Raw genomic sequence first — 24,926 nt, 5'->3', positions numbered from 1 at the left:
CCCGCTACGAATCTAATAAGACCGCATATAATTTTATTTTTCATTACGTATTAATCACAAAATACGGTCAAAATGAAGACTGAATAGTGTTAAAGTTAAAACGTGTCAACTGAAAAAACAGAGGAAGTATGAGATAACTCTTATGAATTGTGTTTGGACAATTATATTCACTTAAATGTTTATGTACCCCTACTAATGTTTCTCGCAATTGATATTTTTTTTCTAAGAACAGTGTACAAACATGTATACCCCTAAATACATTTGTTTACATACTCCGTATTTGCCTTTATTATTGCTGTCAACAACTAAATTTGTGACATATGATTAAATAGAAAGAGCTCCCCAAACATGACTAACTATAGTGTGCATCGCACACGTTAGCGGGTTAGTCTATCTCCTTTAGTAGAATTTGTTGACCTATTAAGATCTCGAATCAAACCCGAACTCAAGTCGAGCTTGTTTAGCCAAACTTTGAGTCTCTGACAGCCGAGTATCAAGCAGTTTGCGAGTAAGCTTGGCTCGTTAACACGCCTAGCTGGCTAGCTCCACAAATAAACTCTCCCCTAGTCCCCTCATTTTCCCCCAAATTGAAATAGAAATTGAAATTGAAACCCTAGCCTTTCAATCTCATGGAAATTCTTCCAACAGACGTAGTAATCAACATACTATCTCGATTACCAGTGAAATCTCTGCTACGATTCAAATGCGTCTGCAAATCATGGAGAACCCTAATCAACACTCCATCATTCACAAATCTTCATCTCTCAAATTCTCTCTCCTCCAACTCCAATCGTATCCTCATCGTCTCCACCATCAGCAACAATCTCTACTCCTTCGACCTCGATTCTCCAGAATCCCCTGCTATACAGCTGCAAATCCCCCAAATTTTCGACCTATGTTTCAATAATCAAGTGTTAAAATCCAAACAAGTTCGCCATAAGTTCAACAACAAAGTGATCAAATTTGGCGGCTTTGCTTAATCCATTTACACAATTTTACAAGATAATTCCTGGAATAGTGGGTCTGGGTTTTGAATATTTTGATCGTTTAGGGTTAGGGTTTGATTCTTTGAATTGTGATTATAAAGTTGCTAGAACAAGTGGTGTAAAAACTATGGTTTATAGCTTGAACGATGATTCATGGAAATGTTGTACTAATTTTAAGTTTGATGATTGTGATGAATTTTATGTTGATCAAGCTAGGTGTAATTCTGGTGTACTTGTACACAACCATTTGCTGCATTGGATCATGTTTTCGCGGTTGTTGCCAGACAAAGCTCGCAATGAGGAATGGAGTGTGGTTCCTTTGCCGGATAGTGTAATTGAGAAGTACAATGAATATTGTATTCTAAAACTGAGGGTATTGGATGATTGTCTATGTCTGTTTATGTTTACAAATGAGGTCAGTCTTAGACTTGGTTCGTATTATGTATGGATCATGAAGGAGTACGGGGTGGCCAAGTCGTGGGTTGAGTTATCGGGTATTTCTGACTGGGTGACGAATGATAAGAAATATTATTATTGCGGTTTTCTTCCACCCATTGCTTTCTGTAAGGAAAGACAAGAGATCTTATTGAACCAACCTGATCCCTGGTACGATACTGCTAGATTTTACTGGTTTAACTTACAAGAGAAAACAGTCAGAGATGCTAGAATGCAGGGGATACCAGAGTATACTGGGATGGTTGTGTCTTGGGGAAGTGTTGTTAGCATTAGTGGCGGCGTGCAAATTGGTAAAGAGGACCAAGATGGACCAAACCTGGTATAATATTATTACACAACAACTCTTTATTATCTGATTCATAAAATTGTTAGCTACTTTGAGGTCTTTGACATTTATGCAGGCAACAATTTGCTTAGGATGAATTGTTTAGCCTTTTTTTGTTGCTTTCCAGTAGACATCTAATAAGCTTAATACCAGTAACATTTTATCTGCTGCTGTTGATTGCATGAACCTCCCTGGTTATAGGTTAGATAACTAAAGAATCAGCCTTTCATTAGTATTGGTTACAGTCCTTACAGCAGGCTAGATAACTAAAATAATGGTTAATGTTGTGCGTTAGCTAACATGAATGTCAAAATTATATAACCTGAAATAAAAACCAAGGAAGTAATAATTAGCAAATCCTTAATCTCGCTTTGTGTAAAATATACACTGTATCAAGTTTAATTTCAATTATTTTCAGTCGTTAAAGGCTTAAAGCTATATTGATAGTTATGCTCTTACAAAATTACCTCCTAGGGTGACACTTGGGGGTGATCCATGATAGTCTAGACATTTGAGTTATTGTTATTATTCCATTCAAAGAGTCTGAGACTTGAATGTTAGTGCCAAAGAAGTGGTCACTTGTATTGCTATCCTACTATAAACTTTTTTTTTAAAGTAACAAGTAACGGTACCAGAATCCTGATATGGAGCTAGACATGTATTGTTTTGTAACTTGTGAGTCATAAGACTCATAACCTCATAAATTATATCTGTTTATAAGAATGATGATAATAAACTTGTTATAATCATACAGTATCTAGGAAAGATGGAGCCAGTTGGGGCTTTGGGGGGTGTCTTACAAGCTAAAACAACATAGGTGAATAATCAATAATGGTGGTGTTAGTTTACCTTTGCTCTCTTGTTTTGGTTCCCTTGTTATTTGTTATTTTGAACTGCCATCGTATCTTGTGGATTTTCCACTATAAATTTTGAGAATAATGTCTCCAACTTGGGCAACTCTCTCTTTTTGAATGTGCAGTGATCAACCATCAACCAGCAATGCCAAAAATCTTATTGGTATGTGAAGCTTAATTTGAGTATGTAGTCTAGATCTGATTGTGTGTAAAGCAATGAATCTTAATTTGAGTATGCGATCTGGATGTACATGTAATTAAGACATTTCGCAAGTATTAAGAATGTTGTATTCAACTTGCAAATTCTCTCCCACTGAATACCTAAGTAGAACTTCATGTGAGATATTCTTTTTGGTAGTCAACCAAATGATCGCGTAGTGTTTCTATTTGTTTTAAATGTATGTAAGGTATTTTGGTGAGATCGTCTAACATACACTTTTAGTGAGATTGAGTGTTACGTCAGGTCGTTAGCCAATTTGTGCTTTTGACTTTTACATGCATGTTGCCTGTAAGAAGTGTTGGGAATATGCATATCTCAAGTCCCACACGGAAGAAATAAAGAGGAGAAGAGCTCCTTATTAATGAGATGTCTCTACACTAGTATAAGGCCTTTTGGAAAGGAGCCCAAAGCGGTCAATATTGTACTAGTGTGCGTATGAGCATCCATTGGCAGCCTAACAAGAAGTATTTTAGGGGACGTTTGGTTTGCAGAGTGGTATGGGGTTGGAATCAGGAATGGGTTAAGGTGGTAACGGGTTGAAATTTGATACTTAATACCATGTGTTTGGTTTGAAATATCTCACTAGCCTCTCCTTTTATTTGATACCTTAGGAATGGAATGAGCCAAACCCACCTTGCCCCAAAGGTTTCTAAACCCTATACTTCATGGGTTTGAAATATGGGTTTGAAATTCATACTTTTAACAACCAAACATATGGTATGGGTTTTAGTCATTCTAAGCCCATACCTCATACCTATATTCCATGAACCAAACGTCCCCTTAATCTTTTGCCCTTCTTTCCTATCAATCATGTTGCTTGCCGGAGTCTATCATCGTGGTAGTCTGGATTTTAATATCGTAGGCTTGAAAATTGAAATCGATAGTGCAGTAATTTCATGTCTGCACATGTGTTTATCCTGTTGGAAAAAAGGCCAAATGTGACATAATTGAAGTGAAGATCATGCAGATATTGTGAATTTCTGACTCATTGAAGTATCAGTGAAGTTTAAACTTTTGCTCCTCTCCGTTTCTTGGGGTTTCATCATCTGAATTTGTAATGTGTGATATGGAATATGGGTTTGGCTATAATCCTTATTGCTATTTTTCTTTTAAGGAGATAAAAGTAGAAGACTATTAAGTATAAGGAGCTTTTAGTATCTAAGTCATTTAAGTAATTTCTAGGTCTATGTGATGCACATTGGTTATCATCAGCTCTGTTCCTGTTTCCCACCTTGATTTTTGGCTCCTTATTCTTTTTACTTCCATTCTTCGTTCTTGAAATTAGAAGACTTGTGTATACGTCAACCATTTTAGCTGGTAAGTTGTCGAGGAATTGTGCTCGTGATCAGTTTGCATTATCAGCTTTAAGCCCTCCGAACATCAAGATAAGTGGGAAGAGAAAAGGGGGAAGGAAGGTAACTTTGTTGCAGTTGGTGCAACTTTTGTCGGCGATCCAGTATTGACACCTAAGTATCGGGGTTAATCTTGGTGGTTTTTTAGTCATCAGCTTGTGCTGAAGTTTGATAAAAATGTTGGTTGCAATTAAAAAAATTAATAGATCAATTATAGGCTTGAAGTGCTGCAATAAAAAATAAAAATTGGAATACTAAATAAATTGCAACCTCTCATAAGTCAACCTGATCTGAGCACACGAGCAAAACCCCTAAGAGTGGAAGGGAATAGAAGAATAAGATAATTTCTTTCCCCAAGTTACCTCTAATGAGAGTTAAGATTAATCCCATAACCTCATAGTTGCGAGATAATAATTCTTACTGCTAGATGAAGTACTACTTAATTTTACTTCGTGTATATATGTGAATGTCAACGAGCATGTCAAAATCAATATGGAAAAAAAAAACTTAACACCTTCTATTTCTGTATTTAAGAAGGCCCATCAGAATTAATGAAACAATACTCATACAAGAAAAGAAAACTACAGGTACCAATTTTATCAGATGTCTCCAAAGAGAATTACTACAGGTACCAAAAGAAGGTGGTAACTCAACTAAGTGATTAACCACTTATTTTATAATAAAACACATCGTGTTTATTCCAATACATTTAATTATGCACTAAAATATATGAAAGTGAATAATTCCACACCCAACTACCAATCTTGAACATTGAATTTTTTCCACTATAAAAGGATAGAATGTATCATCTTAATTAAACTACTCTAACCTTAAAAAAAAGCTGTTCAAACCTTAAACTCTTCAACACAAAAAAATGTCACCTAATACTAATATTATTATCTCTTATATCAGTGTTCTAGTTGTTGCTTCTTATGTTGCTTATGCAACTGATCCTAATCAGCTCCAAGATTTCTGCGTTGGGGTAAATAATCCTATTGATGGATGTAATGTTCTATCTCTTATTTTAAATTACTTTCATTATATTCAACAATAACTCTAAGTTTAATTTTAACACGCATATATGTCACCTAATTAATACTAATCATAATACTTTCATGCTCTTTTGTTCCTTAAATATTGCATTTCTTGCATTTTTTATTCTTAGACACTCTCTTATTCAACCACATATGTATTTTAATTTAGACGAAATAAAAAAGGTCTTATGAAATGTTGTTAGATTGATCAATTTTAAATTTTTAAGGTTGAAAGCTGAGCTGTGATAGATCTATAAGCCTTCCCATGGTGCAATATTTGAAAAATAGAAGATCGAAAAAGTATAATAATCCTCTTTTCTTTCATTTTCTTTATTTACACAATTTTAAAAATATTAGTATATGTATGTAATAACAACATTAATTTCATATCTATCATATTGTATGTCTAATTTAATTATTGTAAAATTATTATAACATATTTGTCTCTTCAAAGTAGGGTTGTGCAAAACTATCCGAAAAAACCGAACCGTAACCGAACCGAAAAATTGGGTACCCGAACCGTTTAAAGAAAACAGGGCGGGTAACCGAACCGATAAGAATTTAACGGTTCGGGTAACGGGTACCCGTTAACACTGTTTCGGGTACCCGAATGTCCCGAAAATATTTTTTTTTCGAAATCTCAAATGAAAAATGTCAGTTTTTTTTAGAAAAAAAGAAACAGAAAATAAAGAACAAAAAAGTGAAAACCCTAAACTTCGTTCTTTTCTCATTTCTCAGTCATTCACTTCACTCAGCCTCCATCCCCCTCTCTCTCCTCCTCTTCTCTAATGTCTCTGCCTCTGGTTCTCTAATCTCCATTCTCCATTCACTCCTTCATCTCCTCCATTGAAGCGGCTCTGTTCTTTCACTCCTTCATCTCCTCCATTGAAGCGGCTCTGAGCTTTCACTCCTTCATCTCCTCCATTGAAGCGGCTCTGAGCTTTCACTCCTTCATCTCCTAATGTCCTCAGGTAATTAACTAATTATCCCTTTGCCAGATCTAATTATTTGCAATGAATTGATTAAATTCAATTAAACTTAAACTCTTGTTTTAATTTCACAGATCGCAGATTCAATTTAGGGCTCTGCGTACTTCGACTTCTCCATTGAAGCGGCTTCTGAGCTATACGCCTATACTCCTTCATCTCCTCCATTGAAGCGTACTTCGACTTCTCCATTGAAGCGGCTCTGAGCTTTCACTCCTTCATCTCCTACATTGAAGCGGCTCTGAGCTTTCACTCCTTCATCTCCTCCATTGAAGCGTACTTCGGCTCTCCATTGAAGCGGCTTTTGAGCTTTCACTGTTGAGGTAATTTACATTTTATAGTATCTGACTATCTGTGGTTTTTTCGGATTTGTAATTGTTTTTTTTTCCTGATTTTTTATTGTGGTACTATTAATTTTTTTTTTGTTTTTTTGGGAGGAATGGTACTTATTATGGTTTTCAGAATTGAGGTTTTTTTTTATTATTTTTTGTCAAGTTGTGTCTGTTAGATTTAGATGAGTGAATAAGGTGAGATTTCTGTTTTTGATGTGGAAATAAGGTTGTTGAGAAAAAACAAGGATTTAGAGTGATGTTGTTGTGTGATGTTGCTAAGCATCTATAGTTGCTGTGTACTAATGTTGTTGAGCATCTATAGTGTTGTGTGATGGCTTCCTGTGTGTTGAGCATCTATAGAGTTGTACATGATAATCATGTAGTCCAATATGATTTATTGTAACATGAGTTAATTACAAGCATTTTAAGAAAATGTTTTAAGATTTATTGTAGTCCAATATGATAATCATGTAGTCCAATATGATTTATCTAGTTGCTTCTACTCAGGTTAATCTGTCAATGTATGGTTTAACAGAATTGAGTAATATTCGTCAGCTGGAATTTGGTTTAACAGTAACTTGTGTGGCTGTGTACATCATCTTTTGGACTCATTTTTAGTAATACTTGCCTAAGGTACTGCAAGGCTCACAAAGTGATTATATGGTGTAGTTGTACCAATAGTTTTTTTTTATTTCACTTGCTTGTCTGAGATTTTATGATTGTGTATTTGTGTGACGTGGAAAAGTTTTTGTCCTGTTTGTTTCTAACAGACATATGTCCTGGATGTTCACCCTTTCAACCCTCATATAGCTATGACTCATTCTTGTTATTTGTGTATACATGATTGAACTTATTTGTTTTTTTTTTCATTTGTAGGAGTGTATGGAATCTGGAAGTAGTGGGGATATGGAAGACTCATCGGCTACAAGTCAAGCTCCTCCAATTCCAAGTCCTCCTCCCGAGCCTTGGGAGTATGACCCTTGTCCAATGACGGAAAATAATGACCCCTTTGACCAGCAAAATCAATCAAACCAACCTTCTGAACCTGCTGATGCTGCTGCCCCCTTAAGTGAAACTTCAAATAAATCTAGAAAAAGGCGCTCTCCTCATTGGGAGCATTTTATAAAGAAGGATGGAGAAAACAAGGCTGAATGTATCTATTGTCATACATTCATTGGTTGTGCATCACTTCAAGGTACCTCCGGCATGAAGAACCACATAAAGCGGTGTAAGGAATACCCCCCAAACATTGATCAAAATCAACAACTATTGTCCCTTAGTCAACAAACTCTTGATGGGAATCTCGTGGATAAAAAAAAAGGTAGACTTGAGCTGTGGAAATTCAATCAAGAAGATAGTAGGAGAGCTCTGGCAAAGATGGTGATCATGGATGAAATGTCTTTTAGAATGGTGGAGCATGAAGGTTTTTGCAACTTTATGAAGGTAACACAACCCTTTTTCATTATTCCTTCTCGATGGACAGTGACTAGAGATTGTTTTAGGATTTATTTGGATGAGAAAAAAAGTTTGAAAAGTTTTTTTAGTAAGTGCACTTCACGTATAAGTCTCATCACTGATACTTGGACTTCTTGCCAAAATATGAATTACATGTGTTTAACCGCTCACTTTATTGACCAAAATTGGAAATTGCATAAAAAATAATTAACTTTTGTATAATTGCTGGTCATTCTGGTGAAACAATTGGTAAATCTGTCCAAAAGTGTCTACTTGAATGGGGTATTTCTAGAGTAATGACTGTCACTGTAGATAATGCAAGTTCAAATGATGTTGGCATTCAATATTTGAAAAGAAGGTTTGAAAATTGGAAGACATTAGTTTTGGGTGGTCGGTTTTTACACATGAGATGTTGTGCTCACATATTAAGTTTAACCGTTAAAGAAGGATTGAAAGAAAGTGATGTGTCAATAAAAAGAATTCGTTGTGCTGTTAGGTATGTAAGATCATCGGGTAGAACTTTGATTTTTCGTATGAAGTAGAAGATATGGATTCTGATGTAGATGTTGCGGAATTAGAGTTTGAAAGGCATGTGGGTTCATGTGTTGGAGTACAAGGGAAAAATGAGTTGGCCAAGTATTTAGAAGATGATAGAGAAGTTAATCCCGCCGGAAAAAGCTTTGATTGTTTGGGGTGGTGGAAAAAATATGGTGAAAGGTATCCAACAATAGCTCTCATGGCTAGAGATGTACTTGCCATTCCCGTATCAACAGTCGCTTCCGAATCAGCTTTTAGCACCGGTGGTCGAGTGCTTGATTCATTTCGTAGCTCACTCTCAACTAAGATGGTTGAAGCCTTGATTTGTGCACAAGATTGGTTACGTACATCTCAAGGTCCTCTTATACTTGAGGAGAGACTTGAAGATATGGAAAAAATTGAATCAGGTAACATTTAAATATTTTCTCTCTTTTTTTTAATCTCATTATCTTGTTAATTATTCATTAACTTTTTTTTAATTTTTTTTGAAGAAATGTTACCTCTTGGTGAGGAACACTCTCTCTTTGTTGATGATGATTAATTGATTAGAGGCAACAACTTATAATCATGAAGGTTGGTGGTGATTGTATTGAAGGCCGGAAGTCATTGAAGGCTTGGAGTATTTTATGAAATATGATTACTATGGACTGTTTTTGTTTTAAAACTATAAACTATGGACTTTTTTTTTGTTATGTATTGGTTTATTATTGTTAACTATGGACTTTTTTTTTTAAAGAAACAATATGTTTGTATCAAGTATTTGTTCATTTGTAATCGGGTTGAGTGCTGTGTTATATGTGTATTCAGGTTTAAATATCAGCCTATTAGGCTGTTATTTGTTACAAAAAAAATCATAGTACTAATAACAATAATTAATACTAGAAAAACAGGTGGAAGTTTGGACAAAAATATTATTAAGCAGGTGGGTACAAGGAGGAGTTCAGGCAGCCAAGTAGGAGAGGTGAGGAGGCAGCAGCCTCAAGGACAGGGACTGGTAGGTTGCCAAAGCGGAAGACAGCGATAGTTGTAATTATTTTTGTTATTTGTGTATTTAAGTTCAATTGTTATAGTTCAAAAAATAGGAAGTAAAAAAAAAACTAGTAAAAACTAAAAAGCATCTAAAAACGAATTGCAAAGCAGGTTTTAAATAAATAAAAAGACCCAAAAAAAAAAAAATCAGCTTATTGGTTCGGTTCGAATATTTGGTTCGGGTACCCGTATTTTCGGCTATCCGAATTTACGGGTACCCGAACCTTATCGGAACGGTTCCGGGAATCGGTTTTAGCCTTAACGGTTATCGGGTACCCGAACCAATAACGTTATCGGAACGGGTACCCGTCCCATGCTCTCCCCTACTTCAAAGATATCTGATAAAATTGGAACAATACGGAAATTATTATATCAGATTTTGTAAGGCTTTTACTATTATATAATCAATGATATTAAATTTACTTGGCAAATAAAAACATGTCTATTGTTGAGAACTAAAAAGGGGAATAATGTTACAAGAACAATAACATAAATAAATCTAGTGTATTGGGTTTTCATTTTGAATTGTTAGTTTATGGATGGCTTTAAACTGTTTTGATATTTTTGTACATTAGAACTAAATTTTAACGTAAATACATGATTTTCATTATTTTAGAGAGATTATTATTTGATCCTTACTTCGTTTTGGGGTATAATTTTCTTAATTATTACAGTATTTGTGAACGGACTGTTTTGTAAGAATCCAATGGAGGTGACAGTGGACGACTTCCTCTTTCAAGGGCTAAATATACCAGGAAACACAGACAACCAAGTAGGCTCCAATGTCACACGAGTTACCGCGGAGAACCTTCCAGGTCTAAACACCCTTGGTATATCACTGGCTAGGATTGATGTCGCACCTTATGGTGTTAACACTCCCCACCATCATCCTCGCGCCACTGAGGTCCTTACAGTGCTTGAAGGAACCTTCTATGCTGGTTTCGTAACTTCCAACCAACCAAATGGTAATAACAAGTTATTCTCCAAGATACTTTATAAAGGAGATGTTTTTATATTTCCTCAAGGCCTCATACATTTTGAAACCAATATTGGGCGTACTCCTGCTGTTGCCCTGTCTCCGTTCAGCAGCCAAAACCTGGGTGTCGTCACAACCGCTGCAGCTACATTCGGGGCTAGTCCACCCATCCCAGTTGATGTTCTAAGCAGGGCCTTCCAACTTAGTCCTGTAATCGTAAGGAACCTTCAGTCACGCAGATTTCAATGAGCCTCTAATTAAAAAAAATTGGAGTTGAGACTGATTTTATAATAAAACGTTTGTGTGTTTTGGAATATGCTTGTCCATGTAAAATAGGACAAGTGATGTAATGATCTTTGTTTCATATGTTGTTTGATGAAGCATATCCTACTAAACTACTCTTGTTTGAATAAAGTTGTAAAATTGCGAGTTTATGAAGTGGACTAATTAAGTACTCCGTAGTAAGTACCATTCCTTTCGGCTCATATGATAGTAAGTAACTAGTTTATTCCCTCTTTAATAGCGGTATCACTACCAAAGACAACAATCCCTACATTCTCATTATTCTCAAGATTTAAGGCTATTCCTTTCACACCTCTGGCAAATTCCACCATTTCCCCGGCTTGAATCTCGTTCAATCCATAAACACGTGCAATCCCATCTCCAACTGAAACCACTCGACCGATCTCATCCACTTGAAAATTCGTGTAAAAGTTGGTAATTCTACTTTCTAATAGAGTCGTTAGTTCCGCAGCTCTGGAAGAAAATTCCATGATTCAAAAATAGATAGGCAGAGTTAACAGATAAGGCCGCCCGGGGAATAAATATAACGATAGACCTGGTTGCGGATCAAGGCCTTGTCGCCGTTGATCAGGAGGTCCAAGCAATCATATTGGCTCAGTACTGGAGCCTCCTTTGGGCTCTCAGTAACCGCGATTACAAGGTCATTCACGGTCAATTCTGGGGGTAATTGCCTTCCAGAAATCACTATCAAATCCTCTAATTTAGAACATACATTATATTATATTATATTATTCATTATTTAATACCTCTTATAACTCAGGTGGAGCGCTTTGCGTGTCCGACCTAGTTGAAGAGGTACTTGACGAAAAAGACAGACTATCATCGAAGATAAAAGAGAAATCACTGGGCGTAGGATTTTCATAGAGTAAAAAAAAATGTTAATTCATGCCCGCCTTACCTTAGTTCAATATTCCGCCCCCTCCAAAAAAGAAAAGAAAGACTTCAATGTCGCCTTAACTACTACTACATTACGCAAGCTCCACCAATACCTATCGCGAAAGCGTACTCGGCGTCCATCTGGAGTCAAAGTTCCTGGTGAATACGGAATGGCGAATGGTTTGGTTCCGTTTCAATTTCCTAGACTTACAAAAGAGAATTGTGAGAATTGGGCAATTAGAGCCTTGCTAGGATCACAAGATGCTTGGGAGATAGTTGAGAAAGGTTATGTAAAGCCAGAAGATGAAACTTCTTTGCCCACTCAGAGGGATACCTTGCAAAAGGCTAGGAAGAAGGGCTTTAGTTAGGCGGCGAATCTTCATTGAAGTGATGTTAGCTAGGGCCTTTCCTCAAGCCAGTCTTGAAGCAGGAAGTGTTGTACCTTGAAGGTATGTCCTGGTATTTTGACTTGACCTCATATCATATACTTATTACTGTTCTCTAGAAGGTCAGCCGACCGGCTTGGTTGTTGAGGAGATATTTCATTTTACTTGACTTCCTTTTCTAGCCAGGAGTTGGCCTGTTCTTGAAGAGTTTATGAGACAGGATAGTTTAGAGAGGAAGCGAAGCCAGCTTGTAATAAGAAGAGTATAAAGAAAAAACCTAAAGCAAGTGAGTGAGTCCTTTCCCTTTTCAAGATAGTCTTCATCCTTGAAGCTCTAGGCATGCAAGCCAGTCAGCTAGACTATAGGGTTAGGTTCCTTGGCCTAGCCGTAGTCCTGTTGGTTGCAAGTTTGAAAACCAGTTTCTTAGTCTTTTTAAGGTTCCCGCCACGAAAAAAAATAGAAGAAAGTTCGTCTCGTATCGGTATTCTTCAATCCTGTCCGATAATGCCAGCGGAAGTTCAGTTCACGGTTCAAGCGAAAAAAGGAAAGGAGTTGACTACGATTAACGAGTATAAAGCATAGAAAGCGGAATGAAATGAAGTTTCAATGGAAAGGGGAATCGCCATTTCACAGCCGCTCCTCCACAACTATCTTAAAATATCATAGCAGCACCCTTGCCGTAGGTGCGTACGCGAGTGAGCTTGTGAGAGCTAGTCTAGTTCATGTTTATGGGACTAGGTTGCCCGGCTTGCATAGGTCTTATAGGTATAGTCAAGGTACAACTTTTCTGACTTGAAAAGAGAGAGGCTAGCTGAGAGTCTTTACACTGATAGTCTTTCACTTTTTTGGGCTATGGATCGCAGAGGTACCTCTGGCCGAGGATGAGGACATATTTTTCGTAACAGAAACAAAATCAGGGGTGAACCTTAGTAGCCTTATCGCTACGAATACGCCGGGTTAACTAATGCCTCCGTATAATATCAGAAGGGAGTTCTTATGAAAGGAGTGTCATCTTAATAAAGTTACCGATTGCAGACTTTTAAAGTACTTATGGATATGGATATAAATATGCTGATGGCGAATCTGTGGAGTAAGCCTTTGTTGCATCGTCACTTTCGGATCAAGATCTAGAAGAGGCTTTTGCGCCCGCCTCCTTCTCTTCAGAGATATGGAACTCCAAGCCATCAACATTTTGGAAAACAATATACCTTGATGCAAACCTATATTCCCCTTAAACCTCCCCACCACCCATGAAAAGAAATACTACATAGGGCCTCCTCAGCCCGCCCTGGTTCAAATACCTTTCTTTTTCACTTTATCCTACCCTATGGAAGAACTCATCCATTGTGTCATTTTCATACTGATGTTCAAAGGGAGCAGTAGCTTCTAGCCTTGGTCTTTCTGGATTAACAGATTTAGGTGCGGACGTTGACAACAATTCTCTCTTTATTTAGCGAGTGACTCCGCCTCGAATGAGTCCGCGGACGGGGGATTTTGGCAAAGCTCTTTTCTCTTTCCCCTTATCTTGTTCAAAGGCGCAGAGCCTCTATCAGATGACGATTGAATGGCTTCCACCACGACACGAAGAACTACTCCTTTCCTTATTTACGAAAAAAGTACTCTTTTTGTTGAACCAACGAGTGAAGTTCTGCCGCTAAGACTAAGAGTGATTATGAAAGCTTTCCCCTGACTGAACCCAACGACTCTCGAGTCTTTCAATAGAAAGAGTCAAGGGGCAAACAAAAAAAAAAAAGCCCCCCTAGTTTAAGTGATTTCGGTCCAGCTAACCGCCTAATTCCCGGCTAAAAGCTTACGCTATTATCGGTACAGAGAGAATGGACTTGATCCCTGATTAGGCCTTAGAGCAGTCCGGCGTGGACGAGACTTCGAACCCTGCGGTTTCCTCTATTCAACGAGTGTACGTTCGTTTCAAAGAACTTACTTTTGACTGACACTATTTAGGAAATCCAAGCAAGGACTAGATTCCTCGAATACCTGAAATAAAGATGATCATAGAAAATGTAAATTACCAAGCAAGACTCTTAATTTGCAATCGCCACTTCAAATCATATACCAACCCCCCTACTCTCACTTACGATTTTTTGGTTGCTTATGTTATCCTCTATTTCCATCTACTACGATAAATAAGCTTCAAGATCGTTCCACACCTTGTGTCTTTTTTGGATATCCCTCAAATCATCGTGGTTACAAATTTTATTCTTTCTCATCTAAGAAAATTTTCATTTGTCATCACGTATATTTTGTGGAAAATGAGTTCCCATTTGCAAAGCTGCATACTCCTACTTCTTCATCATATGATTTTCTTTAAGATGGGTTATCACCTTACGTGAAAAATCAAATCCAAAATCCACCAACTTCACAACCTCAGGCCCAAAATTATCTTCCTCCTTCACCGGCCCAGCTTGTGAACAGACCTGGTCAGGTCCCACAGCCCGGCTCGCCTGTTGTCCAGCCCACTTTGAGTTCAGAAACCAAACCCGTTACGAGAAGCCAACACGGTCTTTTTAAACCAAATAAAAAAGACCAACATGGCTTACTTACTCATGTCACAATATATCCTATCCCTCGTAACCCCGTGTCTGCACTTAAAGACCCGAATTGGAAAATGGCTATGGATAATTAATTTAATGCTCTAATTAAAAATAAGACGTGGGATTGAGTGCCCCGTCCTCCTGATGTTAATGTTATTCGGTCTATGTGGATGTTCAGACATAAGAAAAAAGATGACGGTTCTTTTGAGAGGCATAAAGCCCGACTTGTAGGTGATGGTGCAAGTCAACAAGTTGGCGTGGACTGTGGAGAGACTTTTAGCCCGGTAGTCAAACCGGAAACCATACGAACTGTGCTAAGTCTTGCTCTCTCTAAATCTTGGCCAATTCATCAGTTGGATGTAAAGAATGCCTTCTTACATGGTGAACTGAAAGAAACAGTGTACATGCATCAACCATTGGGTTTTAAGGACCTAGATCGTCCTAATCATGTATGTCTTCTGCGGAAATCACTATACATGCTCAAGCAAGCTCCTCGAGCCTGGTACAAACGATTTGTCGGCTATGTTTCTTCTATTAGGTTCTCTCAAAGTCAGTCCGACAACTCTCTTTTCATCTACCGGAATGGTACGACATTAGCTTACATTCTTCTCTATGTGGATGATATCATCCTCACTGCTTCTTCTGACACCCTTCGCAAGTCTATCATGACACTTCTCAGCTCAGAATTTGCTATGAAAGATTAGGGTCCACTGAGTTACTTCTTGGGTATAGCAGTAACTCGTCATGCAGGTGGTCTATTTTTGTCTCAGAAAAAGTATGCAAAAGAAAGAATTGAGCGTGCAGGCATGTCATCTTGTAAATCTTGCCCTACTCCGGTTGATACTAAACCGAAACTTAGTGCTAAAAAAAGCACTCCGTATGAGGATCCATCCCACTACCGCAGTCTAGCAGGAGCTCTCCAATATCTCACTTTCACGAGACCAGACATTTCTTATGCGGTATAAAAAATCTGCCTATTTATGCATAATCCAATGGATGAACATATGCAGGCTCTCAGGCGCATCCTGCGCTATATTCAGGGAACACTTCATCATGGACTCAATCTTTATCCTTCTTCAGTTTCATCTTTGATATCATATACGGATGTAGATTGGGGTGGATATAACATTTACGATTGGTAATGCTATTCCCTTGACTTTGGAAGACGGGAACCTTCTTCCTAAGAATGAGATCGACGCTCATTTAGAGCGGTCAATATCTAAGTATATTGATTTATATGAAGAAGATTCAGTTCATAAAATGACTATTCGAGTCTACACTGAAGCTAAAAAGAGTGAAATTCTTATTTTCCCCAAGATTATAGAAAAACCGAGCTTTTAGAATTCCTTGAAACATTTGATTCCATTAAATCAATTGATCCTATCAGTACTAAAAAGATCAGGCACCGAAATAAAAAGTATCCAACCTATATCCCATCTGGGCAATCTAAAAGTCAAAATAGGAAACCCTTCCTGGTAGCTGATACGGAGACAATTTCATTAGATAAAGAGAAAGGTGCAAGAGTCCACAGTACCTTAAGGATTCTGTAAGAAGGTAAGTTCCGATTTTCATTTAGCTTCCATTTCGTGAGTCTCACAAGAGGGTCCGCATGCCAAAAAAGACATAGTGCCTACTACGCCCCTAAATAAAGGATAAGGAAATTGGACACGAGCGAGAGCTAGACTGACTCTTGGCCCAATGCTCGTGGGCGATGAAGACTGACGACCCCTTCTGCCTAACTTTCTCTTTGCAAGAATTAGCTCTTCGAGAATGCGCTGCAAGCCTAGGATTCGTATCATCTAGCGTATAATCCCAATTGGCTGAATTGGCTCTGGATTCTCTTAGGTTAGAAAAAGAATTCCCATTCCCGGTCCAATCAAAGTACTACTGACTTTTTAGCAGATTCAATAGCTGCGGTTTCATGAAATGAAAAGATACCTTCTAAGGAAGGGAAGGAAGAACGACATGCATATATGGTAAAAGGTGCAAGAGTCCACAGTACCTTAAGAAGGTAAGTTCCGATTTTCATTTAGCTTCCATTTCGTGAGTCTCACAAGAGGGTCCGCATGCCAAAAAAGACATAGTGCCTACTACGCCCCTAAATAAAGGATAAGGAAATTGGACACGAGTGAGAGCTAGACTGACTCTTGGCCCAATGCTCGTGGGCGATGAAGACTGACGACCCCTTCTGCCTAACTTTCTCTTTGCAAGAATTAGCTCTTCGAGAATGCGCTGCAAGCCTAGGATTCGTATCATCTAGCGTATAATCCCAATTGGCTGAATTGGCTCTGGATTCTCTTAGGTTAGAAAAAGAATTCCCATTCCCGGTCCAATCAAAGTACTACTGACTTTTTACCAGATTCAATAGCTGCGGTTTCATGAAATGAAAAGATACCTTCTAAGGAAGGGAAGGAAGAACGACATGCATATATGGTAAAATATATATAAGTAGGATCAATCCCCCTCTTAAGGTTAGACTTTGTTCGCTTAGCCTCATCGTCGTTTGGAAGGGAAGTAGACAAACTAAATTGGAAACCGCAGGGAGGGCTGCAAAGCTTTACGTGTGTCAACGAAGTGATTAACTTGCTAGAAGCACAACCGAACCCGCAAGCACGATGGACCGCCGACAATCATATAATATATGATTTCACTCTTTTTATTTCATTTGTTGCGAGCTTAGTTGAGCATGGAGCTGGTCTGTGGGAGGGTAAGATTCTCTCTCCTTCTTTCTTTCGAACTTTTCTCTTAAGTCTTTTAATTTTGAACGAAGGGCGTAAAGACGAGTTCCAAGAGTCGTCTAAGCACATCCATTCTCTTAGGGCTTAGGGGATGCCAAAAGCTAGCCTCACTCTCATATCTCTTTACCTTTCTACCACGGTCGAAGGAATGTGTCCCAAGGCAGCAGGTAAGGTAATCGGAAAATTGATCAAGGGCTTCTCCTACAAAGACGATCGCGAATGGGGCTCCCCTGCAACCTAATTCCTTCCCTCTCACCCGAGTCTTAATCTCAAAGAAAGGGAATTGGCCCTGATACGGCTTCGAAGACTGTTAGACATGGACTGCTAGCGGAGTGGAAAGAAGGACTTGTTACATCCTCAAAAGAGTGAAAAGTACCTCAACGAATAGAAAAAAAGTAAAGACAAGAAGAAATCCAGTCTAGCCGCAATAAACTACATGAAAGCAAGCAGAGGAAGTGGGGAAGTACTTGAGAGAATGGAGGGCAGGGACCCCTAATCGAAAGCAAGGTGCGTAGCGGGAATCGGGATATACTGATTAACCTACCTTTGGAGAGCTGCGAATCCTTAGATTGCTACCAACTAGACTAAAAGATAGAATGAAGATAGTGCTTGACTTACATACGTTATTTCCTAAACGAAGGGTATACCAATCAACAACATGGGAGAGGTCAAAGACCAATTGACGAGTTTACCTGGATGAACCATTTGAACTAGTCAATTTCAAACGAGAAACCACCCTCGTGGGTGACTGGCCATATTAGGTTCCAAAGCAGTATATCCTCTTTTCTAAGCTAGAAAGCTAGTTCACAATAAAGCAGAGGGGTAGCTAATGGAAAGCTACAAAGCAGGGGAAGGAGCTAGACCACCACTTTCTGGCCTAAAATCTCAAGTTACCTGCTCTCAAGGAATGAGACTACTGGTACCAAAACTTCACCTTGATCAGTTGAAAGTTTCACTCCCTTTGTTTCCTCTTGCAACTTCTATACCAAGAAAATCTCTCATCTTTCCCAGATCCTTGATTGTGAATGCCTCATCCAAATGCATCTTCAAGAATAGTTGGAATTGGAGTCCCTGCATTGTGATCTACATCTTCTTCACAGTGCAGTTGTGGCAACATCTGTATACAGTGAGGAAGCTTGTTAAACTCTTCTGAACTTTGCTTAAAAGGAAATATATGCTCCTTAAACTCTACATCTCTTGACACAAAGATCTTCCTTGTCTCTAAATCCATTAATCTGTAAGCTTTTTGTCCACCAGGGTAACCTAAAAGGACACATCTCACACCCTTTTCTGTGAGTGTTAACTGCATAACAAAGGCATCCCACCACCCTAAGGTGATCATAATCAGGAAACTTCTTCATCAATCTTTCATAGGGGGTCTTTCATTTGAGCACAGAGGATGAAAGTCAATTAATGATGTGAGTTGTTGCTAGAACACACTCTCCCCATAAATTCTTAATCTGTTGCAGTTTAGAAGATGCCCTGATGTGTTTACTTCTGAAGTTGAGTGGGCCATTAAATGTGGCAGAAAAAATAAGCCTCAACATTAGATTTATTTTATGTTTTTTCAATTTGTAGCTCTCTCTCTTCTGTCATGTGTTTTATAATGTATTATATGTGTTTTAAAATGTTGACTATGATTAACACTTCTTCTTTCCGCTTCCTTGATACACTTGCTTCGTTTTGAAGGAGGGGAAACTATAAAATGGCTAAGAGAAGTACTTCTCTTTGGAGCTTGTTTTTGTCCCCAAGGGTTAGAGCTGCAGCTTCTGCTTCACCTGGGTTTTCTCCTCAATGCGGACTGAAACTTATATACTTCAATAGTTCGCTAACCACTTAGAGCTGTTTTGCAGTTAAGGATATAAGCTAGTTGGTTCTTTGTCTCATATGGCTCTTCGATTAGGACTTTTGGGGGAAGGGTAAAGACTGCCCAATGGGCTCATTCCTAGTGAATAGAGGGTTGTAATAGCTTAAGCGAAGCTTTTGGAAAGAATGCGTTTTTGAGTTTGGTTGGTTTGTCTATGTGTGTGTAAGTTGAACGACTTGAGTTCGTTCGACTAATGGGGGGGGGGGTGCCATAATTGGTAGCTCGTTAGTCTCTCTTGCTGGCCAAAAAGAATCTAAAAGCGGAGTCTTTGTCTTCGCTTCCCTAGTCTGACTGATTCATCCGTTAAAAGAAGAAGTCATAAAGCACGAGGAACTATTTAAGTAGGCCTTAGTTAAGGCATCCTTCGACAGGTGATCGACCAACAATGATATAAAAAAGAATGAAGATAGATATAGCGTTAAGGAGATAACAGCTCGAGAAGCAACAAGGGCTAAGAGGAGATAGGTGTTTGCTTCTAGCTCTACGGCTAGAAATTACCTTTGCTTGTATGTTCACAAGTAGTTTTACCAAAGCGAAAACGACTAGAAAAGGGTCTCCTGTTTAGAATGTTTTTTCAATTTGTAGCTCTCTCTCTTCTGTCATGTGTTTTTACAAAAATTTTATATTCCTATATGAGAAATGAAACGTCACTTTTTCTACAATATGATTAAATTAAGGTACTTTACTAGTAGTTACTCGACATCCTTCTGCCTTCAATGCCATAACATCATTTTCTGAGTCAGGCTGCATGAAAAAACAACCATACATGTGTTCTCTCTCTTCTGTCATGTGTTTTATAATGTATTATATGTGTTTTAAAATGCCGGCTATGATTCCTTAGCTTAGTACAAGGTTGAAAAGAATGCTTTGCATTCCAAGTGGGGTTCCATAGCGGAGAAGAAGGAGCGAAGTCTTAACTACCACACACGCTACTACTAAACTACTAGCACTCTACGAGTAGATTAGTTGAGTGACTAGACTGAGACTCTCTTTGATACCAATCACTACACTCAAGAAAGTTGCAAAAATCATAAAGGTCCACAGAAGGTTGGGAAGTAGTACGCCCGGTTCACGAGGTTCTACCACTGCAGGACCCAATCATAGTCAAAAGGTCTTCATCTTATTCGCCGCCGAAAAAACCTTTATACTATAAAAAAGGTCTTCATCTTCGGGCAAATCAACATCGTCTTCGGCTTCGGCATCGAGGCATTCTATTCTAATAATAAAAAATGGCAAGACAGAAAGGTGTCAGTAGAACTTACCCTCCCCCCCGGTAGAACTTACCCCCCCTCCTACGAAAAGAAAAATAAAAACGTTCAAAATGCAAAAAAAAAACCAATGTATTAGAGAATACCTTCTATTGGAAATTCGGAAAAGCCCGGGAGAACTGACAGAATCGGAGCTATTAAAAGCGCTTACAGGAGAAGGGGCCTTTGGCTACAAATCCATCGTAATCGCGGAAATAGAAGAAAACAACAAATTTTTTTACTTAATAGGACTTCAAACACTAAATGCATCAAAGAACAACTACAAGAAAAAAAGTAAAAAGCTTTTTCCTGAAGTGAAAGAAGAAAACTTCTGCGCCTCCGCGAAAAAGGGAGTTGGGTCGTGGGCAAGCTCCCTGTGCGCGCCGAACATGAGAATCATCCACTGTTCTGGCGAACTTAAAAAGTCCCAACTTTTTAGTATCGCACATCAGAGCAATAAGAAGAAAGCTTTCTTAAAAAAACCAAGCCCATCAAAAGAGGCGGGAGCTCTAAAAACCAATGCAAAAAAAAAACCAATGTACAGAGGGTTATTGAGATCCGTTTTTAAATTTATTTCTTCCACGATAAAAATGGTTTATCGAACCGCTCTAAACCGTTTTGTCTGCCTATGTGTTTGGAGCTGTTTTACGGCCTACTTCTTCCTGTACAAAGACGCTGCCAGCATCACCCCGAGATGCTGTGGCACCTTAATCTCAAGGAATTCCTGGTTTGGCTCTTCGACTTTCAAACCCCAGGGCTCCCCTCGGAGTGGTACGAAATACCGAGCAAAAAAACAGGAAAAATTGAAAAGTTGATTCAATTCATTAAAAACATTTCCTTCTTTATTTCATGGCTCTCTTCGTTTTTCTCCAACGTTATTAAACTAAAAGATCAAATCCATCGTGTGTATTCGTGGATAAAAGAACATTTCCGCGACGGTTAAGTTAACAAAAAACTTAAGAAGGACAAGTCGTAACAAGGTAGCCGAAGGGAAACTTTTGGCTGGATCAAATCAATCTTTAAAGTGGTGTGAGCCCCTGTGTCGTGACTTTCACTGTTGGCGTTGGCGGTTTGAGTATTATTAACGCTATTGCCGGGGCATACTGTGAGAATCCTCCAATGATTATGGGACTAGCCGGGGGTTACATCAGAGGAGACGGAATCCCAGAGAAAAGCACGCCGCAGGGCGAAGCTGTCGCATTGTTTGCCCTAATAATGGCCTTTTTGATTTCATTCGTATTCCGACTTTTGGTACTGATTTCAGTTGGAGATGGGATTGCACGTATGAGTTCAGCGAAAACTCAAGAAAGAGTCGCTTGTGGCCCCAGGCCACCCCGGACATAGTCTATCTTCGTTAGTCTTGCCTTTTCTTGAAGATTACGATGAACCGAGTAACCAAAAGTCACGATCGGTGGGTCGAAACCCAGATCATTATTCTGGTGAACGCTGGTTCAAATCCAGCTCGTGACAAGACCATGGTCATATAGATGGGAGGATAGCCCTTTTAGGAGAGTGTTTGTCTATCCAACTTATTGTGGTTAAGCTGCTAAGAGCGGTGTCGGGTTTATGCATGAAAGTCTAGGGGAGACAACCCAAGTAGTTCGAAAGCCCTTGGTCCTTGGTGTCGATGCGGAATAAGCTGTCTTGGGGAAAGCCGCAAGCACCACGAGGTCCAAAAGAGGTTCCTTGTCTCTAGGCCGAGAATAGCAACAGAGAAGGAGACAGATTCCGTTCTACTATAAAGTGAACTGGTCACTTGACTGCGGATGTTGACTGTCTTGAAAGACTAGGTCATCGCCCATACTTCTCTTATTGGTTTTAACACTACTCTGCTATCAGAATAGGGTGATAGGTATTAAACCGAAACCCTAACCTGAACTGCTAACGGCTTCTTCTCTTGTTAGAGGAAGCCCTAGAAAAAAGTCTTATTTATATTACACGTAGCAACTCTTCTTGTTCAATCCTGACATTCGCTCTCATGAACGACGAGAGAGTGACTAAGCCAAAGCGCGGGACTTCACTTTATTCTATGCTAATAGAAAGTCTTCGGTACAACTCTTCTTTCCTCCGAAGACCCCTCTCTTTAGTCAAAAATCCATGTGTTGAAAGATCTGACCGATAAAGAAAACTCTTTTAGAGCCTTACCTTTGGAGATTTCCATGTATTCCTTAACTTAGATTACTGAGTTAACACCTTAGCTACTTCAAGTATAGGTAGAAGTGCTACTCCCCCTGAAAGATTCTCAATGTTAGAAGAATGCCTCCGATACCGGATCTGCTAAACTAAAGAAAGTAACATCTAATCTAATAAGGAATATAGGAATGCCAGCTGCTAGAGATGGATAAGGGGCTTTGAGGGATTCCTTCTTCACTACTCTTCTGTTCTCTTTCTAGCTGCGGTTGGTGATATAATAGCCACTGCTTTTCTTTTAAGAAGTGCTCCTATGGGCAAAAGATTAGGAGCGGATACTCACACGGTAAGAGCGCCTTTTGGAATCACTTCCTATTCTAATGATATCTCTGGCATTAAGTCAGTGAAGTTACTCTCTTTCAGGCTAGGCAAAGTCTGTCTTTCTTTTCCAAAAGCTTCGCTTAAGCGACTCGCTACGCCCCTTCTTAAGGAGTTGCTAGCTTAGTTCATGAGTCTATTTCTGTTGAGTAGTAGTAGTTTAAGAAGTCTTTTCGTAGGCTGATCTTCTTTAGTCACAAAAACTTCCACTGAATAGGTGGAAGATTCATCACTTGTAACAAGTCATGTTAAAGAAGAAGAGAAGATAGTAAGAAGACTGGATTTCTACGGGCTCTATATTGCGTTATAACGCCTTTTATGATAATTATCTAATTCCACATATATGATATGAGAAGTGAAACTTTGCTTTATCTGCAATATGATTAAGGTACTGTACTAGTAGTTACTCGACTGTAAAGGTAAAGGAGAGGTTCGAAGATGCTCGTAAGAGGAACGATGTTGACTGATTGCTCAGTCAATCACTCGATAAGATTGAATTATTAAGGGCTCATGTAGCCCATTAGAATGAGTTTTCTTGTCTGAATGTGGATGACACACCATGAATCGTTAAATGTTGTTTTATCAGTAATAATCTCGCTATCATAGTTAAGGTGCGTAGTTACTCTAAGCTATGCAACGAGGTCAAGTGTTGTGTGCGTACCTGAAAGTGGTACACGTTAACCATTCATATAGGGAATCGTTAACAAGATGACCAGAAAACGAAATTTAACGCTATTCTTTCTATCGAAAGACCGAAAAAAGAAGAAATAGAAGTCAGGGTTGTAAATAGGTTTATACCCAATATACTTGAGTTATTTTGCCTAAATCTTATGTTATTTTGCTTAAAACCTTGTGTTATTTTGATAAAATAATATGTTATTCACTTATTTACTTTAACATCATGTATAAAAAAACATGCATTTATTAAAATAACATGTACTTATTTAAAAAATAACATATATATAAATTGAAATAATAAGAGGTTCATATCAAAATAATATGAATTTTCTAAATTTAGAGTACAACGAAAGGATCAATGTTGAAAAAAAAAATATGCAAATATAAAATAACATATACTTATTTTAGAATAACATATATATAAATTGAAATAACAAGAAGTTCATATTAAAATAACATAAATTTTATAAACCTGGAGTACCATGCACCACGGTACTCCATGAGTAGCATAGAATTTGTCGCTGGTAATAGTTAATAGATATACATCACACTATGAGGTGAGGGATATGTCAAGTGGTTAGAGCTTCCCTCAAGGTTTCAAGAAATCTTGAGATCGATTATCATCCCCCGCCTTTGTGGTTCACGTTATCAACACTAAATCTAGCCAATTGTCATCGTTAAGATTAGTGCTTAGGGAGCTTATGCAATCTTTAAAATATAAAAATATTAATATATAAAAAATAACAGTATGAACAACAAATTTAACTAAAAGAATTCTAGACATCGCCTGAAACCAAAAACTAGTTGGTTATTTAAAAGTCTTTCGTTTAGTTGTTTTTCTACTTCTATTTATACTCTACATCAATCTTTTGCATCTGTTTTGTTTTTCTTTCACTATATTGAAAATATTTACAACCCATGTTTTGACAAGCGCTAATTTGTTTACACATGGTTTCTCACAATTAAATAAAGTGGGTGTTTGAATACATCCATTAATGAATATTATAACACTCTCTTTTTGTGATTTATTTTGTGTGAATTTGTTATGGTTTTTTGTATGCGCGCTCCCCAATTTTGTATGTAAAACGTATTTAGTGGAAAATATTTTGTAGGGTCTGTTCACATTTCCTGAACTGAATTGATAGAAGCTGAGCTGAACTGAACTGATTGGAGCTGAATTGAACTGAACTGAATAGCTTAAATGAATATTTTATAAGAGAAGAAAATTA

General features: G+C 38.2%; 2 protein-coding genes and 1 long non-coding RNA gene across 3 annotated transcripts; all 3 read left to right on the top strand.

The window, feature by feature from the left end:
• The first annotated feature begins 346 nt into the window (after positions 1–346).
• Positions 347–3,074, top strand: LOC110710594 (F-box protein At4g22390-like). The gene is made up of 2 exons (XM_021888921.1): positions 347–1,761; positions 2,747–3,074. Exons 1-2 carry the CDS (start codon positions 1,114–1,116, stop codon positions 2,747–2,749), a joined length of 651 nt encoding a protein of 216 aa, XP_021744613.1. The 5' UTR covers positions 347–1,113; the 3' UTR covers positions 2,750–3,074.
• A 1,968-nt stretch (positions 3,075–5,042) lies between these two features.
• LOC110710565 (germin-like protein) lies at positions 5,043–10,791 on the top strand. Its single transcript, XM_021888892.1, has 2 exons — positions 5,043–5,197; positions 10,241–10,791. The coding sequence occupies exons 1-2, from the start codon at positions 5,068–5,070 to the stop codon at positions 10,789–10,791; spliced, it is 681 nt and encodes a 226-aa protein (XP_021744584.1). The 5' UTR covers positions 5,043–5,067.
• Positions 5,752–9,424, top strand: LOC110710566. The gene is made up of 4 exons (XR_002509175.1): positions 5,752–6,198; positions 6,291–6,536; positions 7,422–8,944; positions 9,029–9,424. It is a non-coding gene; the product is annotated as an uncharacterized LOC110710566 (long non-coding RNA).
• Positions 10,792–24,926: the final 14,135 nt, after the last annotated feature.

This window comes from Chenopodium quinoa, unplaced genomic scaffold, assembly GCF_001683475.1.
Source record: "Chenopodium quinoa cultivar QQ74 unplaced genomic scaffold, ASM168347v1, whole genome shotgun sequence".
NCBI classification, from domain to species: domain Eukaryota; kingdom Viridiplantae; phylum Streptophyta; class Magnoliopsida; order Caryophyllales; family Amaranthaceae; genus Chenopodium; species Chenopodium quinoa.
The sequence above is the reverse complement of the archived record's forward strand: the minus strand, read 5'-3'. Positions and strand labels throughout refer to the sequence as shown.

Excerpts from the sequence above, each read along its gene's own strand:
- LOC110710594 (XM_021888921.1), top strand. The coding sequence starts at position 1,114 with ATGGTTTATAGCTTGAACGATGATTCATGGAAATGTTGTACTAATTTT.
- LOC110710565 (XM_021888892.1), top strand. The coding sequence starts at position 5,068 with ATGTCACCTAATACTAATATTATTATCTCTTATATCAGTGTTCTAGTT. Across the intron at positions 5,198-10,240 it reads AAATAATCCTATTGATGGAT|TATTTGTGAACGGACTGTTT; the intron begins GTAATGTTCTAT and ends TAATTATTACAG.